This window comes from Staurois parvus, unplaced genomic scaffold (assembly GCF_062004578.1).
Source record: "Staurois parvus isolate SC_StPar_1 unplaced genomic scaffold, SC_StPar_1.0 ptg000124l, whole genome shotgun sequence".
NCBI classification, from domain to species: Eukaryota; Metazoa; Chordata; class Amphibia; order Anura; family Ranidae; genus Staurois; species Staurois parvus.
The window spans coordinates 2,407,017-2,425,842 of NW_028317920.1; the positions used below are offsets into that span (position 1 = coordinate 2,407,017).

Below are 18,826 nucleotides of genomic sequence, written 5' to 3' on the forward strand. Positions count from 1 at the left end.
CTTGCAGTGATTTGGGGGGATATGAGGATGCTGTATGTGCTAGGGAGCACTTTGGGAAGGGAGAGGACTTGTGCTGGGGGGGGGGGGGGGGCAAGTTGCCTAAGAATACTAGCAGTGAGTTGGGGGGATAAGAGGATGCTGTATGTGCTAGGCGGCACTTTGGGAAGGGAGAGGACTTGTGCTTGGGTGGGGCAAGTTGTCAAAAAATACTTGCAGTGATTTGGGGGGATAGGAGGATGCTGTATGTGAAAGGGGACACTTTGGGAAGGGAGAGGACTTGTGCTTGGGGCGGGGAGGGGAAGGGGGGCAAGTTGTAAAAGAAAATTTGCAGTGATTTGGGGGGATATGAGGATGCTGTATGTGCTAGGGGGCACTTTGGGAAGGGAGAGGACTTGTGCTTGGGGGGGGAGGGGGGCAAGTTGTCAAAGAATACTTGCAGTGATTTGGGGGGATATGAGGATGCTGTATGTGCTAGGGGGCACTTTGGGAGGGGAGAGGATGTATGCTTGGGGGGAGGGGAAGGGGGCAAGTTTTCAAAGAATACTTGCAGTGATTTGGGGGGATAAAAGGATGCTGTATGTGCTAGGGGGCAGTTTGGGAGGGTAGAGGATTTGTGCTAGAAGGGGGGTTGAATATAAAATCTGACCCCCTCCCCACCCAAGCACAAGTTCTTTCCCCTCCCAGAGTGCCCCCTAGCACATACAGCATCCTCGTATCCCCCCCAAATCACTACAAGTATTCTTTGACAACTTGCCCCCTTCCCCTGCAAGTGTTGTATGTTGCATTCAGATTCAGTACATACCTAAGATCAGCTCGGGACATGTAAAGCTTGTTCCATCCATCTCCCCCTCCTCCTCCTGTGTATAATAGTGTGAGGCAGGAGGAAGGAGAAAGGGAGAGATGCAGCTGCCATAGAGAGTAATCCCAGTGCGTGGGACCCCAAATACCCCGCACAAGCGGCAAGGCGGTGTTACTGGTGCGCACAGCAATGTGGCCTGCAGGGCAAGTCATTGGAACCGGAAGTCCTTCCTGCCATCTTGGGCCCCCTTGCTGTATCAGAACGCCAGGGACCAGTTGCAAGTGCGACTGTTGCGACCCACTGCTTGTGTCAAACACATGGCCCGCAAGCTGAATTCTGCCCACCGAGTCATTTCATGTGGCCCTCGCATCTCTCTTGCTGAAGAACTCATCTTTGCCCCTAACCTTGTCTCAGCAGCCAGCAGCAGAGAGGAGGACAGAACTCCTCCTACAGATCCTGCACCTCTCTGTGCAGCTGCAGCATTCCCATGTCTCTGCCTCCCATGGTCTCAGAATTCAGAAGACTCCACTAGCTGACTCCAACCTTCCTATGGTCCTCCTCCAGAACCTGCACTTTCTGCTTCCCAGCTCCGCTGCTCAGCTTCTTCCCAGCAGCAGCACAATATAAGGGGGAGGTGCACTGTGATGTAAGGGATGGTGGGGGACTCTTGACATCTGCTAATAACTATTATGAGAACAATACAGTTTTATACAATACCAGTTGAAAAGGAGGGTTGCACATAGCTGGTATCATCCACAAGAAACTTTACTGGAGACTGCTCAGACAGAACACCATGGCAGATCCATGTACTGCTTGAGCAATCTATAATAGACATGTGCCAAAAAAAAGTGTAATGAGTGCAAAGAAATAGATAAATAAGCAGCTAGCACAAAGTAACAAACCCTCCTATTCCACTGAATAAACACATATACAAAGGTGCGGCGCTAATATATGAACAAAAATAATTATGTGAACTAATATCCAATATCTAAATCATAAAGTGCAAAGGAAATTGCAGAGTCCAAGAATAATGTGTAAATCAATGGTGATCAGCGATGGGAAGTGACATCTGACAATCCTCCACCACTATGCACTCACCAGAAGCAAGAAAAAAACAGACTCTGTATGGGAATCCCTCCAAGCGTTGTGTCTTATCCACTATTTTTGTTCATATATTAGCGCTGCACCTCTGTATATGTATAATAGACATGTGCACGTGCAGAAATTTTTGTTTAGTTTTGGATCCATTTATTCATTGAAGAATTTCGTTTTGTCGAACTGATTCGTTTTCAGAAATTGTTTTGTATCTTCGGAATTCTTTTCGTACATTCGCTGGTCTGGATGGATTAACCTCCTGGAGGTATTCCCGAGTGTAGCTCGGGGTAGAGTTTCAGTACCACAAGCGGTAACCTCCCCGAGCTACACTCGGGAATACCATGCGGCGCTGCTCTGCGATCCCTCGATCACTTACCTTGTCCTGCGCTCCCACGATGTCCCTCCTGCAGTGTCCCCGGCAATGTAATCCGGCGGATGCCGGCATCTGTCATCTGGGTTCCGTCCCCTGCGAGCGTCGGGACGTACGGGGACGGAACGGCGGTAAATTTGAAAATGACAAAAAGTGACATTTACTAAAATCACATAGTATAACATTCCTGTACCAAACCATTTCACATACATTTTGTCCCGAGTGCTTTGTCCGGCGCCCTGCCTGCATTTTTACTGTTCTTTCTGCCTGGAAACTGAGAAACGTCCATGGCGTCCAAAAAGCGTCCCTTTAGGTCAAAAGCGGTTTTAGACCGGCTAGAGAACAGCGATAGTAAATCAGAACCACTTGCAGAATTGAGTGATAATGATTCGTGGGGGAAATTCCTCATCAGACACTGAAAACGATTTTGCGACTTTGCTCAGTGATGTGTGAACTTGGCGCTCTATTTCAGATTTCAGTGTTTTTGGTTTGATTATATTATTGAATTAAATTGATTATTATTATATTATTATTATTTATGATTATTTATTAAATTATAATTTATGATTTCATGTTTCAAATTGTAACATACCCGGGATGTTTACTAGACTCTTGTTCGGACAGATTTCAGTGAGTTATTCCTAAAAATTACAGGACTACAATAAAAAAAAAACATATTTCCATGCAAACAAATGTACCGCTTATGGACATAATCAGACCGCTAGGGAGGTTAAATACATTTTGCAGTTTTTCCAGAATATTATTACATATTTGATATATAATCAAATCACACGGATTAGAATCAGAAGGATTTGATATTTTTGAAAGCTGGTCCAACCAAGAGAATTGGCATGAGCTGATTGGACAGTATTATGGCATTATGTGCATCCAAATTAACCAATGGAACAAAATTCGGATCCATTCTTTTTCTGAATCCAAATTATGTAACTAGTTTGAAAATTCAATTCATTTTCCCATGGGTTTGAACCAGAGGCGTCCCTAGGGTTGGTGTCACCCGGTGCGGTAACACTTGGTGACACCCCCTCCAACGATCCACGTAGAATTAATCGGATCTGCGGATTGAGCATAATGGATCGGACTCCAATCCATTATGCTCAATCTGCAGATCCGAAACCATCCGGGGATCGTCGGCTTGCTTTACAACTTACCTTTTCGTGCAGCGGGTCCAGTGTCACCCCGTATAGGTTGCATGTCGCCGATCCCCACAGGATGGTTCAGATCTGCGGTTTGAGCATTATGGATCGGAGTCTGATCCATTATGCTCAATCCGCAGATCGAAACCATTCTGCAAGTAAGTTGTAAAGCAAGCCGACGATCCCCACAGGATGGATCCAATCAGGGGCGGACTGACAACTCATGGGGCCCCTGGGCAATAGGGGATCATGGGGCCCCTGTGTCCTTGCCCAAACTCAAAAAAGCCTATGAAAAAGGTACCAGGGGCATTTCATGGGGCCCCTTACTGACCCCGGGCCCTAGGGCAGTGCCCAAGTTTCCAAATGGTCAGTCTGCATCTGGATCCGATCCATCCTTCAGGGATCATTAACTTGCTTTACAACTTACCTTTTCGTGGAGCGGGTCTGGTGTCACCCCGCGCAGTCGGTGTCACCTGGTGCAGGCCGCACCCCCCCCCCGCACCTGCTTCGGGACGCCATTGGCTTGAACTATTATCACATCATGTGACGTCATCCGAATGAAACAAATGCTTTCTTTAATTTTCTTATAACTTTTTTTCAGATTCGTTGACATTTGCTACTATGTCCTTTCAGAGATTTGGATACATCTGAATCTCCGAAAATACATTTTCGTCCAAAAAAACTAATCAAAATGAACTGAAACACACATGTCTAGTCTTCAATAAAATTTCCTATGGGTGATACCAGTGGTGTTCGACCCTCCTTTTCAGACTTCATCATCTTCTACAGCTAGGGTTGCCACTTCATCCCTTGAAAACCGAGCACATTTTAATTACACAGGTTTTGTGGCTGATTAGGTGGCAATTAAACTCGCTTAGTGCCTGATCTGCATTAACTCAGCCTCAGAACCTGTGTAATTAATATGTGTTCAGTTTTAAAAGGGATGAGGTGGCAAACCTATCTACAGCAGTGTGAGTGGGCTCCATGCCGGTCTGCACCTGCCCTTCGCAGCTTAAGTCTTCAGTTATTACTAAAACCAGTAATAATCGAATATAGAGGCAGTTATTTAATATAATAAAGAGTAGATACCAGGGGCGGACTGACCATTTGGAAACTCGGGCACTGCCCGAGGGCCCGGGGTCAGTAGGGGGCCCCATGAGATGCCCCTGGTACCTTTTTTGTAGGCTTTTTTGAGTTTGGGCAAGGACACAAGGGCCCCATGATCCCCTATTGCCTGGGGGCCCCATGAGTTGTCAGTCCGCCCCTGGTAGATACATTTATATAGTCTTACAGATACAACTGGCCCTTTCAGGAAAATTATAATGCTGATGTGGCCCACATTGAAATTGAGTTTTAAAACCCCTGGTAAAGAGAGTCAGAAGTGGCTCATGCAGGTAGCAGAAGAACGAGGGAGCTGACAGAGATCACACTAAGTGCTTTGGATAGAGACAAGTACATATTATCGAGGTACGTAATTTGTTCATCTTCCTTTCAGAGGTTTACAACCACTTTAAAGCTATTGTTATATGTCAGAATATATTACATTGAATACATTCTCATTAATTGGGTAGAGTGGTCCTCAAAGTCCTAATTTGTACTTAGCACAACTTTGCAGATTTAAGCAGGAACCAGATCTAGGTAGGAAAATTTGACTTTCAAATTGCAGCATCTTTCATAATCAGTTTGTCAGATAGGAATTTGAAGCTAAATAAGTGGAACCGTCAGTGATGCAGTGAATGATCCTTACACAACCTGTCAGTCTAATTAAAATCTGGAGCCTCATCGGATGGGTTCACACGCCCTGTACGTTACACAACGCGAGTTGTATAAACTATGGACAGGTGAGAGACTCGTTGAAGGCCCCTCCCTTTTAAAAACCACTATAAGATTCTGCAAATTCTGAGGCTGTAACCAGAACCATTGAAAAGGTTTTTAATTGCAAAACCAGCAAACTTCCACCAACAGACATGCCAGCAGGTGAACTCTTCACAGTCCCCTCAGTCCGAGGTGGCACCAAGCCAGAGGCAGCAGAAAGCAGGAACAAGCAGAAGGAGTACCAAGTGGTACAGGTGAAGAATACTTGGTGCCGTGTTGAATGCGGTCAAGAAATGCCCACAACATGGGAGGAAGATCAAGTTATTGTCTCCCAGGCTAAAATGTAAGTATTTACATGATCAAGAATGTATTCTGGTTTATCAAAAGTAACCTTTTTTTTATTAAGGGGCTATTAAAGTAGATATAAACCATAAACAAATTGCATGTCAGTTGCTCTTGCGTTCAACTTTTTTTCATCATTTGCTACATCTCAGTGCTGCTGATCTCATGTAGTCTCTTTGCAACCACTTCTTGTCTACATGCACTTCAGTGATGGCTGTATGGCATTTCTCAGGGTGGGTTTCCTGATGGTGACATGTGTTGTCAAATAAAAACAGGAAGTGCCTTAATAAAGACCCTCATGGTAGGATCACCAGGTATTATTTTAATAAATTCTGCAGATTGAAAATTTTTTTAAACATTATATTATATTTAGAATCATATTAACACGACAAAACATATATGAGAATCTAGTAGTTGGGTTTATATATATATACGGTATAGTGGCACTATATATGGCAATATAGTGTGTGTATATGTGTGTGTGTGTGTTCATTTATTTATTTTTTAAACTGACAACCAACTCTTCTATGTTCTGATAACTCAGCATTAATTGTATCCTACATTGCAATGTATACTGTTATTATTATTATAAATTACTTCTATATTCAGTAAACCTATCTGGTCCAATCACATTGCGCTTCTGTGTCAACAAGCATACAGTATTTATAAAGCGCCGATAGTTCACTCAGCGCTGTACATTACAAAGGGGGACAGAACATGTTAGCTATTATTCTTAGGTAACCCATAGATAAGTAATTTTTTTTGTTCAACCAGCAAGTTTAATGAAAAAAATAAATGTCTTGATCCCCCCATCAAAGTGGATGGGAGAATCCTCTCAGCTCAGCTATTGTATTCTTCCAGCAGGGAAATGTTTCCACCGTAAGAATGATAAAGCAAGGAAAATCCAACAGGGCGGATGTATAGAAGTCAGTTGGTAGAGTAACTTCTGTAGAATCTACATGCCTATACATGGATCGAAATTAAGCCAGTCCCTTTTAAACTAGTTAAATTTCGATCCATGTATGGCTAGCTTTATGCAACTTTAATACTGTGATTGAGCTACTTAAAATTGTCAAGGTACTTCTACCCTAATAGTGACTATTCCCGAATTTAGTAAGCATTTTATAGGAAACTAGAGACCATTATAGATTTTAAGTACTCGATATGGCAAAGTTGAACTTTGCTTGTACGGTAAATTTGATTTTAGGATATCAGTTGTTGGGTCTACCTATAAATGCAGTTCACAGTCTTGATGGACTTGCAATTTTCCTGCCTGTTATTCACTTGTAAGGGCAGTGCCAGGGGTATTTGCAATTATATAAGCACACTCCTATGTAAGACATAACAAACATTTAACAGCTTGTCTAAAACAGTCTCTCTCAACCAGGGATCACTGGAACCCTAGGGGGTTTATTTACTAAAGCTGGAGAGTCCAAAATCAGACTCCCTTCTGCAAAGAAACCAATCAGCTTCTAACCTCAGCTTGTTCAATGAATCTTTGGCAATGAAACCTGGAAGCTGATTGCTTTCTATGCAGAAGGGAGTCTGATTTTGGACTCTCCAGCTTTAGTAAATAAACCCCTAGGTGTCTTCCAGAAGTTGTTAGATGTTTCTTGAACAGTGAAAAGTTCTGCCTCTCAGAAGGGTCACCATGGACACAAATAGTCTTTTCAACTATCTGTAACAGGGACATTATTCCTCCTGACCATCAATGTAAAGCAGCCCATAGATGATTCATTTTTTTTGTTTCAACCAGTGGGTTAAACGAAAAAAAAAAAATGACCTGATTCCCCCATCCACACATTCGAGGTGCATGTGGGAACCCTCCTGCTGTATTGTTGTATTCAGACAGTGGGCAGACTTCTGTCATCAGAATACACTAATCAGTGCTTCTGGCTATAGCCAGTGGTGCTGATTGAGCAGAAATTTTCCAGCAGGGTGGTTGTTCAGAAGTCGATCAGTAGATTGAATTCTGTACAACCACCATGTCCATACATGGATCAAAATTTGGCAAGTCTCTGCTGAATTTCGATCCATGTATGACCGGCTTAAAGGAGACCTTCTCTCACTGACCACTACTCTAAGGAAGCCCTTTTCAACTGGCCACCAATGTAAATAGGCACTTGACTGACCACCAACGTAGAGAGTGCTTTTCCACTGACCATCAATGTGTAGTGAAGTACTACAATATTCATGACCTGAGTTTCTTTTCTAGTCAATATTATATTTTCCTTTACTTCATTATTATTACTACAAATAATTGTGTCATATAGCAGTGCTGACTGTCAAATAAGTACACTGTATTTGTTATTCTTTTATTTATTCTTATAATCCCATCCGTATGTTCACACAAATGTCCTGAGCAGGGGCGGACTGACAACTCATGGGGCCCCCAGGCAATAGGGGATCATGGGGCCCCTGTGTCCTTGCCCAAACTCAAAAAAGCCTATGAAAAAGGTACCAGGGGCATCTCATGGGGCCCCCTACTGACCCCAGGCCCTCGGGCAGTGCCCGAGTTTCCAAATGGTCAGTCCGCCCCTGGTCCTGGGAGTTGTAAATCTAAAAATTATTAGCAAGGGATTCCTTGGACCCGAACGTTTTTCAAAGATTCCACAGTGTTAAACTGGTTGAGAAAGGCTGATCTAATATGTAATACTACTTTGTCTGTGTGCCTTTATGCATACAGGTGAAGCTCCTTGGACAGAGTTGGGTGTGTGCTTGACATTAACAATCAAAACATAAAGTCAAGTTTCTATTGCTGCTTCTTCTCACTCCCATTCCCAATGACACCTTGTTGCATCCTAACACTCACCATACCAGGAAGTCATTTTGAAACCATTCCCCCTCACTTTCAGTCCCGATGATGGGTAAATAGAAAGGGAAGGGAAATCCTCCCTATGGTACTGGAAGATCCCTGCTTGGCTGTTGCATGTGGGAGGAACTAGTAACTCTTGATGGGAGATGTAAGAGACCAGTGATTAATTTAAAGAGGCACTGACACTTTGACTATTCAAAGCCCACCCCCCAAGGCATATATATTTACCCAGTTACACCCCCTGACCAGCTTCCCACACTGCTAAGCCTTCCTTAATGGACTGGGGCTTTCAGGTATGTGACCCCTTTGTGCCGGAGCCTCAGCAACCAATCACCAGACACAAATACTGTAACATGGGAGGGAAGTGGGGGGGAACCCTTTTGCTTGCCTTTATCAGGCCCTTGGGGCACTGTCTCTTTCATTGATACAGGAATTATTTCCTCTTACTGGCACCATTTTTTACAACGACAACAGTGTGGCATAATACCTCTCAATGATGACAACAGTGGGGCACTATTAATTACACTGACACCAACGATGGGCCATACTTCCTTCCTCATGTAAATGTTGGAAAACAATTCCTCACACTGACATCAAAGATAAAGCACTATTCCTCCCACTGATACCAACAATGGGGCACTATTCCGAGCAGTGACACCAACAATGGAGCACTATCACTCTCACTAACACCAGTGATGGGGCACTATTACTTCCACTGACACTAATGATAGGGCAATATTGCTTCCACTAACACCAATGATGGGGCACTATTACTTCCACTGACACTAATGATAGGGCAATATTGCTTCCACTGACACCAATGATGGGGCACTATTTCTCCCACTAATACCACTGACTGGGCATTACTCCTTCCACTGATATCAAGGATGCCAATGATGGAACACTATTCCTGCTCATACTAACCAAAGCCACTATGTAATTTTTTTTCTCCCACTCACCACCAAGCCTGAGGAATTTTCTACTCCCATTGACTATAATGGGCCACTGGCCCTCCTGAAGTCTGGAGGACAGTAAACTGGCACTTTGTTTGAAAGGTTTGGTGACCCCTGCTATAGACTGTAATGTCAAGCTCTCCATCTTTAATTATTCATCTATGTGGTGTGTATCAACTTGGTGTATTAAGTCATTCATTTAACACATACAGTACATTTTGCAGCCAGTTTTACTGATCAGCACAGATTCTATGTAAATGAAATCTGAACTTCAGTATGATGCCCGAAAGCTGTGTTTGAGCACTGAATAAAGAACATTTGAAGTGCTGAACTGGTTTATGTGGAAGCAATTGTCATCAACAAGAAGTGCAAAGAAAACCAGCAAACCAGCTGTTAAATCACCTACAAAGTATTTTCCGGCTGTATAGGCAATAATGCAGATTAACTTCTTAGTTGCATTACCTAAAGTTACCTTCAAGCAGATTGAAAAGTAAATAAATGCATAAATAATCACCATTAATTCAGATTTCTATTCTTTAACAATTTTTATCTTAAATACTTGAATACTGTAAGATGTAAGTGTTCTGTAATACTCCTCACAGCAGCAGACTGACAGACAATCAGGTTAAGCTTCTTTCATATTTGCTGACAGTAAGCATTTTACCAACAGAAGGAAGCAGAATGAGCAAAGTGATGTCTCTTCACTCTCATTATCCATATTTTGATCATTCTATCAATTCTATCCAATATGTTATTGTTATCTGTAATTTATTTATTTTTATTTTGCAGAGTCGAACAGGAAACTGAATCCGGAGTCTCCTGGACTGTGAAAGCTCCAATTTACTTCTGTTACAAAGTGATAGAAACTCAAAATCTTCTAAATCCAACAAACAAGATTCTTCTTTACGGCCATATATCAGACCCTCAAGAACTAGATGACTACCAAAAGAAAACGCAAAAGCGCTTTGTTGTGATGGACACAACCGTGGAGCAATTATATGGTTCAAAAGTCAGAAAATACTTTGAAGTCCACAATGTTGTTTACAAGATCCTTACCCTTGAGACCACTGAAGAAACCAAGTCAATGGAGCTCGTCCTGCATATCTTGGAAGAAGTCCACAAGTTTGGCCTTGACAGACGAACCGAACCAATCATTGCCATTGGAGGAGGGGTATGCTTGGACTCCGTGGGCCTAGCAGCTTCACTTTACAGGCGCCGTACCCCATACATCCGAGTACCAACCACCCTTCTGTCCTATGTTGATGCCAGCGTGGGAGCTAAAAATGGAGTCAACTTCTGCAACTGTAAGAACAAGTTAGGAACCTACACCCCACCAATTGCCACATTCCTCGACAGATCTTTTATCCAGACCATTCCACGTCGCCACATTTCTAATGGCCTTGGGGAAATTTTAAAGGTAACTTCATGTTAACTAATGGGCTAAAATTAGTATTAATTCCATGCATTACTTACTCTTCTAAATGTAATGCTACATCTAAACTCTTTTAGAGTACGGTTCTAATTTTTAGTATGTCATGTAAGGAAAAATCCAATCTCTACTCCACATAAAAATCAGTTTTGGCTTTAGATATACTTTTATTACATATTGTGTTTTACATTACTGTTCAAGCCTTGCTGTTGCATATATCAGTCTGTTATAGATTGTAAGTACTGTATTTATCTATATTTTACGTCTCCAATGCTACACTTTTTCAGATGGCTATAATGAAGCACAAGGGGCTGTTTGAACTGCTGGAGAAACATGGCAAATACCTCTTAGATACAAAGTTCCAGTCCAGGAATGGCCTTGCCTGCCATGGTGATGCTGCCCTAACAACCACAAGACTGGCCATCCAGACTATGCTGGAAGAACTTGCTCCAAACCTGTGGGAAGATGATCTGGATAGATTGGTAGACTATGGACATATCATAAGCCCGGAGCTAGAAATGGTACATAAGATTGAATAATTTATTACATATTATAAAACACGCATAGTCACAATAGGTGGGTGTGTGATTTAAATTATTCCAGTTGTAAAATGAGGCTGAAATATGCTAAACAAGTACTAGGCAGAGCTAACTTCAGGAAGAAAGCAAAAAAGAGCGCACTCTCCTGGTGCATTACCATGATAAAAAAGGATTTATTGAAAGTGACAAAAGTATATACTTACAAACAAAAAAAGTCATGCAAAGAAACAAGGAACCAATGTGACAGTCCCAGCAAATGGCGGTCTTGCGACAGGGTATGCTAACACGTTTCGGGAGACAAACTCCCTTCCTCAGAGCTAAAACAGAGCTAAAAAACTAGACATGTTGGAAGCCTATATAGGGGAGCTCCCCTATATAGGCTAGTTGTTTTAGTTCTGAGGTAGGGAGTTTGTCTCCTGAAACGTGTTAGCATACCCTGTCGCAAGACCACCATTTGCTGGGATTGTCACATTGGTTCCTTGTTTGTTTACATGACTCTTGGTCTGTGGGTATATACTTTTATCATTTTCAATCAATCCTTTTTTATCACGGTAATGCACGAGGAGAGTGCGCCCTTTTTTTCTTACTTCCAGTATTAGCAAGATTCCCCGATCTTTAGATGGCCGCACCTCAGCGACTGACTGTTACTGTGTTCCTGGGATGCTTATAGACCTGAGCTAATCAGTTCATAATTGCCCTGTTTTTAGGGAAAAAAATTAAACACCCACCAGAGTTAATTGGTATCTTCTTAAATACAGTTTTTTAATACCTACATTTATGCATGTACAGGTAATTTTACCATCATTTGTACTGTCCCCGTCCAGATGCATTGTGTTTAAATGACTAAAGTCACTGACGTTGCTCAATTTGTAAAGTAAATGTTAGTAAACACAATGAATTTGTGTTTTCTTTGAGTACCCAACAGGGCGGACTGACCATTTGGAAACTCGGGCACTGCCCAAGGGCCCAGGGTCAGTAGGGGGCCCCATGAGATGCCCCTGGTACCTTTTTCATAGGCTTTTTTGAGTTTGGGCAAGGACACAGGGGCCCCATAATCCCCTATTGCCTGGGGGCCCCATGAGTTGTCAGTCCGCCCCTGGTACCCAATCATCTGCAAGGAAAATTTTTAAAAATTTATTTTTCACCAGCACATGATTGGTTGATGCACACTCTTTCACCTTATTTCCTGTACTCATTTTGCAACATGAACAGTTTCAGCCCCTTTAGTAAAGCAACCCATTGTGTCAGGTTAGGCCACAGACCTAACAGTGTATAGTAAAAAGCTATGGGAGAAATACCAAGCCAGCCATTGTTGACCACATTTTGAAAAATATTACCTGACCAACTTTAACGTCAACATTTCTAAGTCACAGACCCAGAACCAATACTAACTGAAAATACAAGTCAAAACTTTGGATCTGCATACATGTATTAAGTCAGAATCCTAGAAAGTACCAAAGCCAAAGGGTCAATATGACATCTGCATACTTACTTACTGTAGTTGTAGTCCTCTACCATTGGTATTGATTAACTGTGTATTTTATATTGCAGAAAGTGCTGCCATCTCTCATGCATGGGGAGGCGGTGAACATTGACATGGCATTTATGACTTATGTGTCACATGACATTGGGTTGATCACATCGGAGGAGAAGAATCGCATGGTGCAGTGTATGAGGAACCTGGAGCTGCCGGTCTGGCACAAAGGCTGCTCTCTCCAGCTAATAAAGAAAGCCTTGGCTGAGAGATTCAAGCACAGCGGGGGAAAACTTCGCCTTCCGCTACCCACTGGGTTGGGAACTGCAGGTATGTCATAGTGCTTGAAGGCAAATATATTTATACCTTAATTTAATAGCCAATGTGCAAGCTATTTAGCAATAATTAAAGTGAAAACCAAACAAACTGTTAAATCTACATGTTAAATACATAGAGTATACATTAGTTATTTTATTTGCCAAATGATTTCTCCCAGTCTGAGCTTTGCTGTTTGTGAGATTACAAGAGGCCAGTGCAAGTCAAAGTCTTAAATTTACTCTGTGTGTTTAGCCATTTTTTTGGGTTTGGTTGGATCAGGAAAGGGTTAAAACTCCTATTAGGTGGTTTTCTATCTGTGCTCTACTGGGAAGATTTCCCTTTATTTCCTGTTCCTAGAATACAACAGAAAATGAGCGGAAACCCCCCAAAGTGAAAGAAATTCTCAACTTAATCAGCTGTCAGCAGAACATTTGTCCCCATTGGAATATTTCACCTCAATTCCTGTTCTGGTGACAATTCTAATATTTTGGATTTTCCATCACATTTATGTCTCACAACAATGGTCCCCAGTACAGAGAGGGGTAATCTGCTCAGCGGGGACACAGACAGCAATAAAACCCTAATACAAGAACAAACTGTATTCAGATTTTCCAGGGGTACCTGAAATTGTCACTTGGCACACTGACTCTGGTTTGGCAGCACTCCACAAAACAAGAACCATCCCCAGGAACAGGGAAAGACCCAGAATTGAGAATCCACATACATATAACCCAATGAGAACTCCAAGCAAATGTCCATGGAGGTTTGATAATAAAATGTATTCTTAGCAGAATAAAGCCAACACATTTCAGGGGCAAAATACACTCCCCAAAATGCACCCTACCCCCAAAATGCATTGGCTTTATTCTGTTATGAATCAATTATATCATATAATTACCTTGGACTCTTGGACATTTGTTTGTCACTCTAATTGGATTGTAGGTAATGACGCCTTGACAGATGTTCTAACCCATTACGACTCTATCCAAAACAGGCTTCAGTTACACTTTACTCCTAAGTTACTCCTAAAATGGTGAAATTCCACTCACCCAATAAAAGAAATCCATCAGGGTAAAGCTCTCTGTTTTATTGGCTGCATTTGGGGAGGTAAAACGTAGACCTCAGGTGTAGAAATCTAGGTGATATTAAAAGTCAGCATCTGCACAACACTGAAATACCATTTGAGGGTAAACAAGTCTTCATTGGATTGTTTTCTGTCTTTTATTGATCTTCATGTTTTTGACATATAAAGCACTATTCCATGAAATGTGACCATTTTTGTCTTTTTCTATTCTTAGAAATTTTCAATGAAGTGGGTGAAGAAACAATTAAGAGTGCTTTTGCAGCTTGGCAAGAAGAACTCCGAGAGTTCTCAACATAAGCAAAGAACTTCCCACATGTCATCCTTAATGGAGGTGAAGACAGAGATCCTGACATTTGTGCTAAAACTCATTAGAGGGCTTCATGTTGCCTTGCTTAGTTTAAGAATAGAGTTGAACAAAATCAGCTGTTCATGTGTGTGCGCTAGTGTGCTGGACTTTGGGATCTCAGATTATTAGGCAAATTGAGCCTCTGGATAATGCTTGAAAATATCTTCAAGGGTTTTCAACAAATCACTGGCTTATGAAAACGTGTCTAGAGGTTAAACAAGCTGTAAAAAGTTCATGAACCTATGGCAACCGATTTGAAGTCAAAATAATGGAAAAGAAATTGTGATTGGCTGCTTGGCAACTGCCCCCTGCACGCTGCTCTTTGCTTAGTAAGCATATGAGAGTATTGGGTCATATGGTTTAGTGCACCTTATCTATGGTGTGAGTTAGAAAATGGAGATCAGTTTGAGTGTTATGTGTAGGGTATGTTAATTATCCTTCAATAGGAGGCTCAAAGAGTGTTATTATGTTATATAATGCTGTTATATCAGATCCAGTGCTGGCATTGGAGACTTTGAGCAGATAGATCTAGATCAGGGGTCTCCAAGCTTTCTAAACAAAGGGCCAGTTTACTGTCCTTCAAACTTTAGGAAGGCCGAACTGTGGCCAGCAAGAGTATAAAATGTCCTGGTGGCAGTAAACATTGCCCCATCTTTGGTACTAGGGGAAGGAATAGTGGCCCATCATTGATGGCAGTGGGAGGAATAGTGCCCCATTGTTGGTGTCAATGACAGGAGCTATGCCCCACTATTGCTGATAGTGAGTGGAATAAGGCCTCAAGGGCCCTAGTTTGGAGACTACTGCTCTAGAGCAAGGAACCATCAATGAGAGAAGCATGGTATGTGTAGAGGCAGTGGCGATGTTGTAGGATCAGTGGATTTTGTATTTTTGCAGAACATTTCAGTGGTTAGTTCTTAAATGATGCTTAATCAATTTTAATCATGTGTTTCTAAAGATCTTAAAGATAATTTAAAGTCCTACAGAGTGCAATCTGGGCAGGAAGCTAAGTGAAATCTCCCACATGGGGTTGAAGACTGCAGTAAAAACCTGACAGATAATACTTTCCCAATCCAAAAAATAAACCTGACAAATATTGTAATACTTTCCCAATCCAAAAAATAAACCTGACAGATATTGTAATACTTTCCCAATCCAAAAATTGTTGTGAATGCATTTGGGCTTTAATCACTTCCCGTCCGGCCGTTGAATATAAATGGCCGGACGGTGGCAGTGCAGGGTCGGGTGGCCGTTTTTAAACGGATTTTTTGGGTCCCCTGCTTGTGCGCGCTCCCTGTGAAACACTGATCGTTGGACGGGACCTCTGTGTGAGGTCCCGGTCATGTGATCACCGATTGGCCAATCAGTGATCACATGCAGAGTAGAAAGCAAGATGTCACTTGTGACATCATTGCTTACTACATGTGAAATCTGTGAATGATCACAGAGGTCACATGGCACAGGGCTATTCACAACAGACTTGTACCATGTGACAAACTGTGACCAATCACAGCTCACTCAGTAGTTCTCAATGGCTGCAAGAATGCAGCTAGAGAGAAGGAGAAATGATTGCTTTTACAGCCTTTATGGGTGTAAAAGCAATCAGTGTACAAAAAAAAATCTTCATCACCCTCCACAAGTAGTACAGTGTCACCATGGTGACACTGTACTGCTACTGTGACAGTAAGTAAAAAAAAAAACATCAATAATAATATAAAAAAATAAAAGAAATGTAAAAAAAAGTTTAAAAATTATAATTTTTGGTTATAAACTAATTTTGTTTTTTTTTGTTTTTTTACTAAAAAGATAATGGAATAAATTTTGGCCAAGATTTATAATGAAATACTATTTATTTGCAAAAAAATTTTATAAGAAAAACACTTTTTTTCAAAATTTTTGGACATTTTCATTTACATAGCAAAAATTAAAATCCCAGTAGTGAATAAATACCACCAAAATAAAGCTTTATCTGTCTCAAAAAAATGCTAAAAAATTCATATGGGTACAGTGTTGCATGACTGCGCAATTGTCATTCAAAGTATGATAGCACTGAAAGCTGAAAATTGGCCTGGGCAGGAAGGGGGTAAAAGTGTCCGGACATGAAGTGGTTAAATAAGGGCTTTAAGCACCGAATGCATTGAAATTAGCTAATAACTATGATGCATTTTCAAAAAAGGAAATGTTCTGTATACAAAAAACTATTGTTGAACCAGTCAACCTAAAAATCTTGCAGATTTAAAGGATAGCTAAACGAAAGAATGAAAGTGAATTATATACTCAGCTTCCCAGTTCTTAGATGTGGTGGCTTCATTAGTTTTCATGCTCGCTAAGTACATCTTCTGCAAATAAAGAAAAAATATTTCTTTTGATTCTGCCATTATTTCAGTGTTCTTGTTACTTCCTGGCACTGAACTGAAATCTCAAACAATTATCACAGCTTTCCTTCTAAAAACTACTAAGCAGTACTCCTCTATGTAAGAAAGATGAGATGAAGGGAAGGTGTTATTTGTCCAAATTAGAAGAGTAATCTAGGACGACAACACTGCGTTGCCACCCCTGGACAGAAGTGTGTTACTGCAGGGGCGGACTGACAACTCATGGGGCCCCCGGGCAATAGGGGATCATGGGGCCCCTGTATCCTTGCCCAAACTCAAAAAAGCCTATGAAAAAGGTACCAGGGGCATCTCATGGGGCCCCCTACTGACCCCAGGCCCTCGGGCAGTGCCCGAGTTTCCAAATGGTCAGTCCACCCCTGTGTTACTGGCAAAATCACCAGGGCACCTCCAATGATACAGTAGGAACCCCCTACTTTCTTTCTTAAACTTTGCAGTGGAAGGATTCATCAGGATTCATCAGAAATGCACATTTTCACTGTACCCGTTTTTGGATTGGGATATTGATATTTATTGTGTATTATCAACCAAACTTCCTTACAACTCTAAGGTTTCCCCACGGGTGACTAGGGGTTTGAGCTGTGGCTCTCTGATGGTACCTGCATAGTTCCAGGTCCAAAGCCACTTTGTAGAGCAGGCGCCATGACTGCAAGGGTGTCATTCAAGCCACCACTGTAAGAGGGGCATTCCTGCCACTCGCCACCACCAATGTAAGGGTCATTTTCCCAATCCAATAACCTCCAATGGACTAATAATAATAGGGATTCCCTGAGACTTGAAATTTGTTTCAAGGGCTCCTCTGGGGTAAAAATGTTGAGAAAGGTTTTTCTTTATTATTATTTAATTGAGGCTTTGTGTAATTACAATCCTCTTACCATAAGATGAGAGCTCTGTAAAAGCCGCCTTCATCCAAAATTTGCATGCATGTTTTGCTTAGCTGTAAGCAAGTAGAGTTCATGGCAATGTTTTCCATTAGGCACATAAGGGTACTGTGCCTATCGCCCAAGAAGGTTTTAAGGCCACCACAAAAAAGGGAAAAATCCATAGAATGGATAAAGGGTTCCTAAACAGTTACCGGCAGGTTACAAACAGGATTCGGTTTGTCCTTATGTTGAATTTGTATGTATGTTGGAACAGGTACATTTTTTAAGTGTAGCTCCAGCCAAATAAATTATTTTTACCTTTTTTTTGGATATCAAAGGGAATGGTTACCACTCCTGTAGTGTTTGTTTTGCTGCCTGTGCCCCTGTTCAGAAGATTTCAGTTCACTTTCTATTCCTTTGACAATTAGATTTTGAGAGTTTTGGGTTGTCGTGGAAGCAATGATTGGTGATAAACCTTCCGTGGAGACACCTTTTTTCCAAGATAACTCTTACAGGAGTGAATTTCCCTACCTAGGGGTAGATTTACTCTCACTACTTGTTTGTAAGTACGAGTCTTTCTGTTACTCGAATGTTAGTAACTCGGGGACTGCCTGTACAGAGAGTTCATAGATGGCAGTAAAAGTAATGTGGGGAGCCGGTGGTGTGAATCCAGCAATGGTTGAATTGATGTCTTATGTTTCTCAAGGATTCCAATGCTGAGATGACCTCCTATGATTCCCAATTTCACAGTTCTCAATACTAGATCAGAGGATGGCATCATATTCATTTAATAATATTCCCTCAATAATAATTGTAAAATCCAGCTGCAAGTGGATGATACCTTCATTATCACCTTGTAGAAAGCCATAGTTATGTCCTATTTATAATTTTGGCATATATTATGTGTTATTAAAAACACCAACCTACATCTGTGATTTTGTATGTGTCGGTGGGGTGATGGAACCCTACATAGTGTGACCATTTTTTACATTTTTGAAACAGGGCCAGCTCTCTATTATTATAATACAGTATTTATATAG

General features: G+C 41.6%; 1 protein-coding gene across 1 annotated transcript; it reads left to right on the top strand.

The window, feature by feature from the left end:
* Positions 1-5,334: 5,334 nt before the first annotated feature.
* Positions 5,335-16,899, top strand: LOC149467072 (uncharacterized). Its single transcript, XM_089672267.1, has 5 exons — positions 5,335-5,576; positions 10,133-10,760; positions 11,060-11,293; positions 12,863-13,115; positions 14,402-16,899. The coding sequence occupies exons 1-5, from the start codon at positions 5,386-5,388 to the stop codon at positions 14,482-14,484; spliced, it is 1,389 nt and encodes a 462-aa protein (XP_089528393.1). The 5' UTR covers positions 5,335-5,385; the 3' UTR covers positions 14,485-16,899.
* The last annotated feature ends 1,927 nt before the right edge of the window (positions 16,900-18,826 follow it).

What these genes read in the sequence shown, in the direction of transcription:
- LOC149467072 (XM_089672267.1), top strand. Translation starts at nt 5,386, where the DNA reads ATGCCAGCAGGTGAACTCTTCACAGTCCCCTCAGTCCGAGGTGGCACC. An exon ending in ATTGTCTCCCAGGCTAAAAT is followed by an intron (nt 5,577 to 10,132) that starts GTAAGTATTTAC and finishes TTTATTTTGCAG; the next exon opens with AGTCGAACAGGAAACTGAAT. An exon ending in GCCTTGGGGAAATTTTAAAG is followed by an intron (nt 10,761 to 11,059) that starts GTAACTTCATGT and finishes ACACTTTTTCAG; the next exon opens with ATGGCTATAATGAAGCACAA.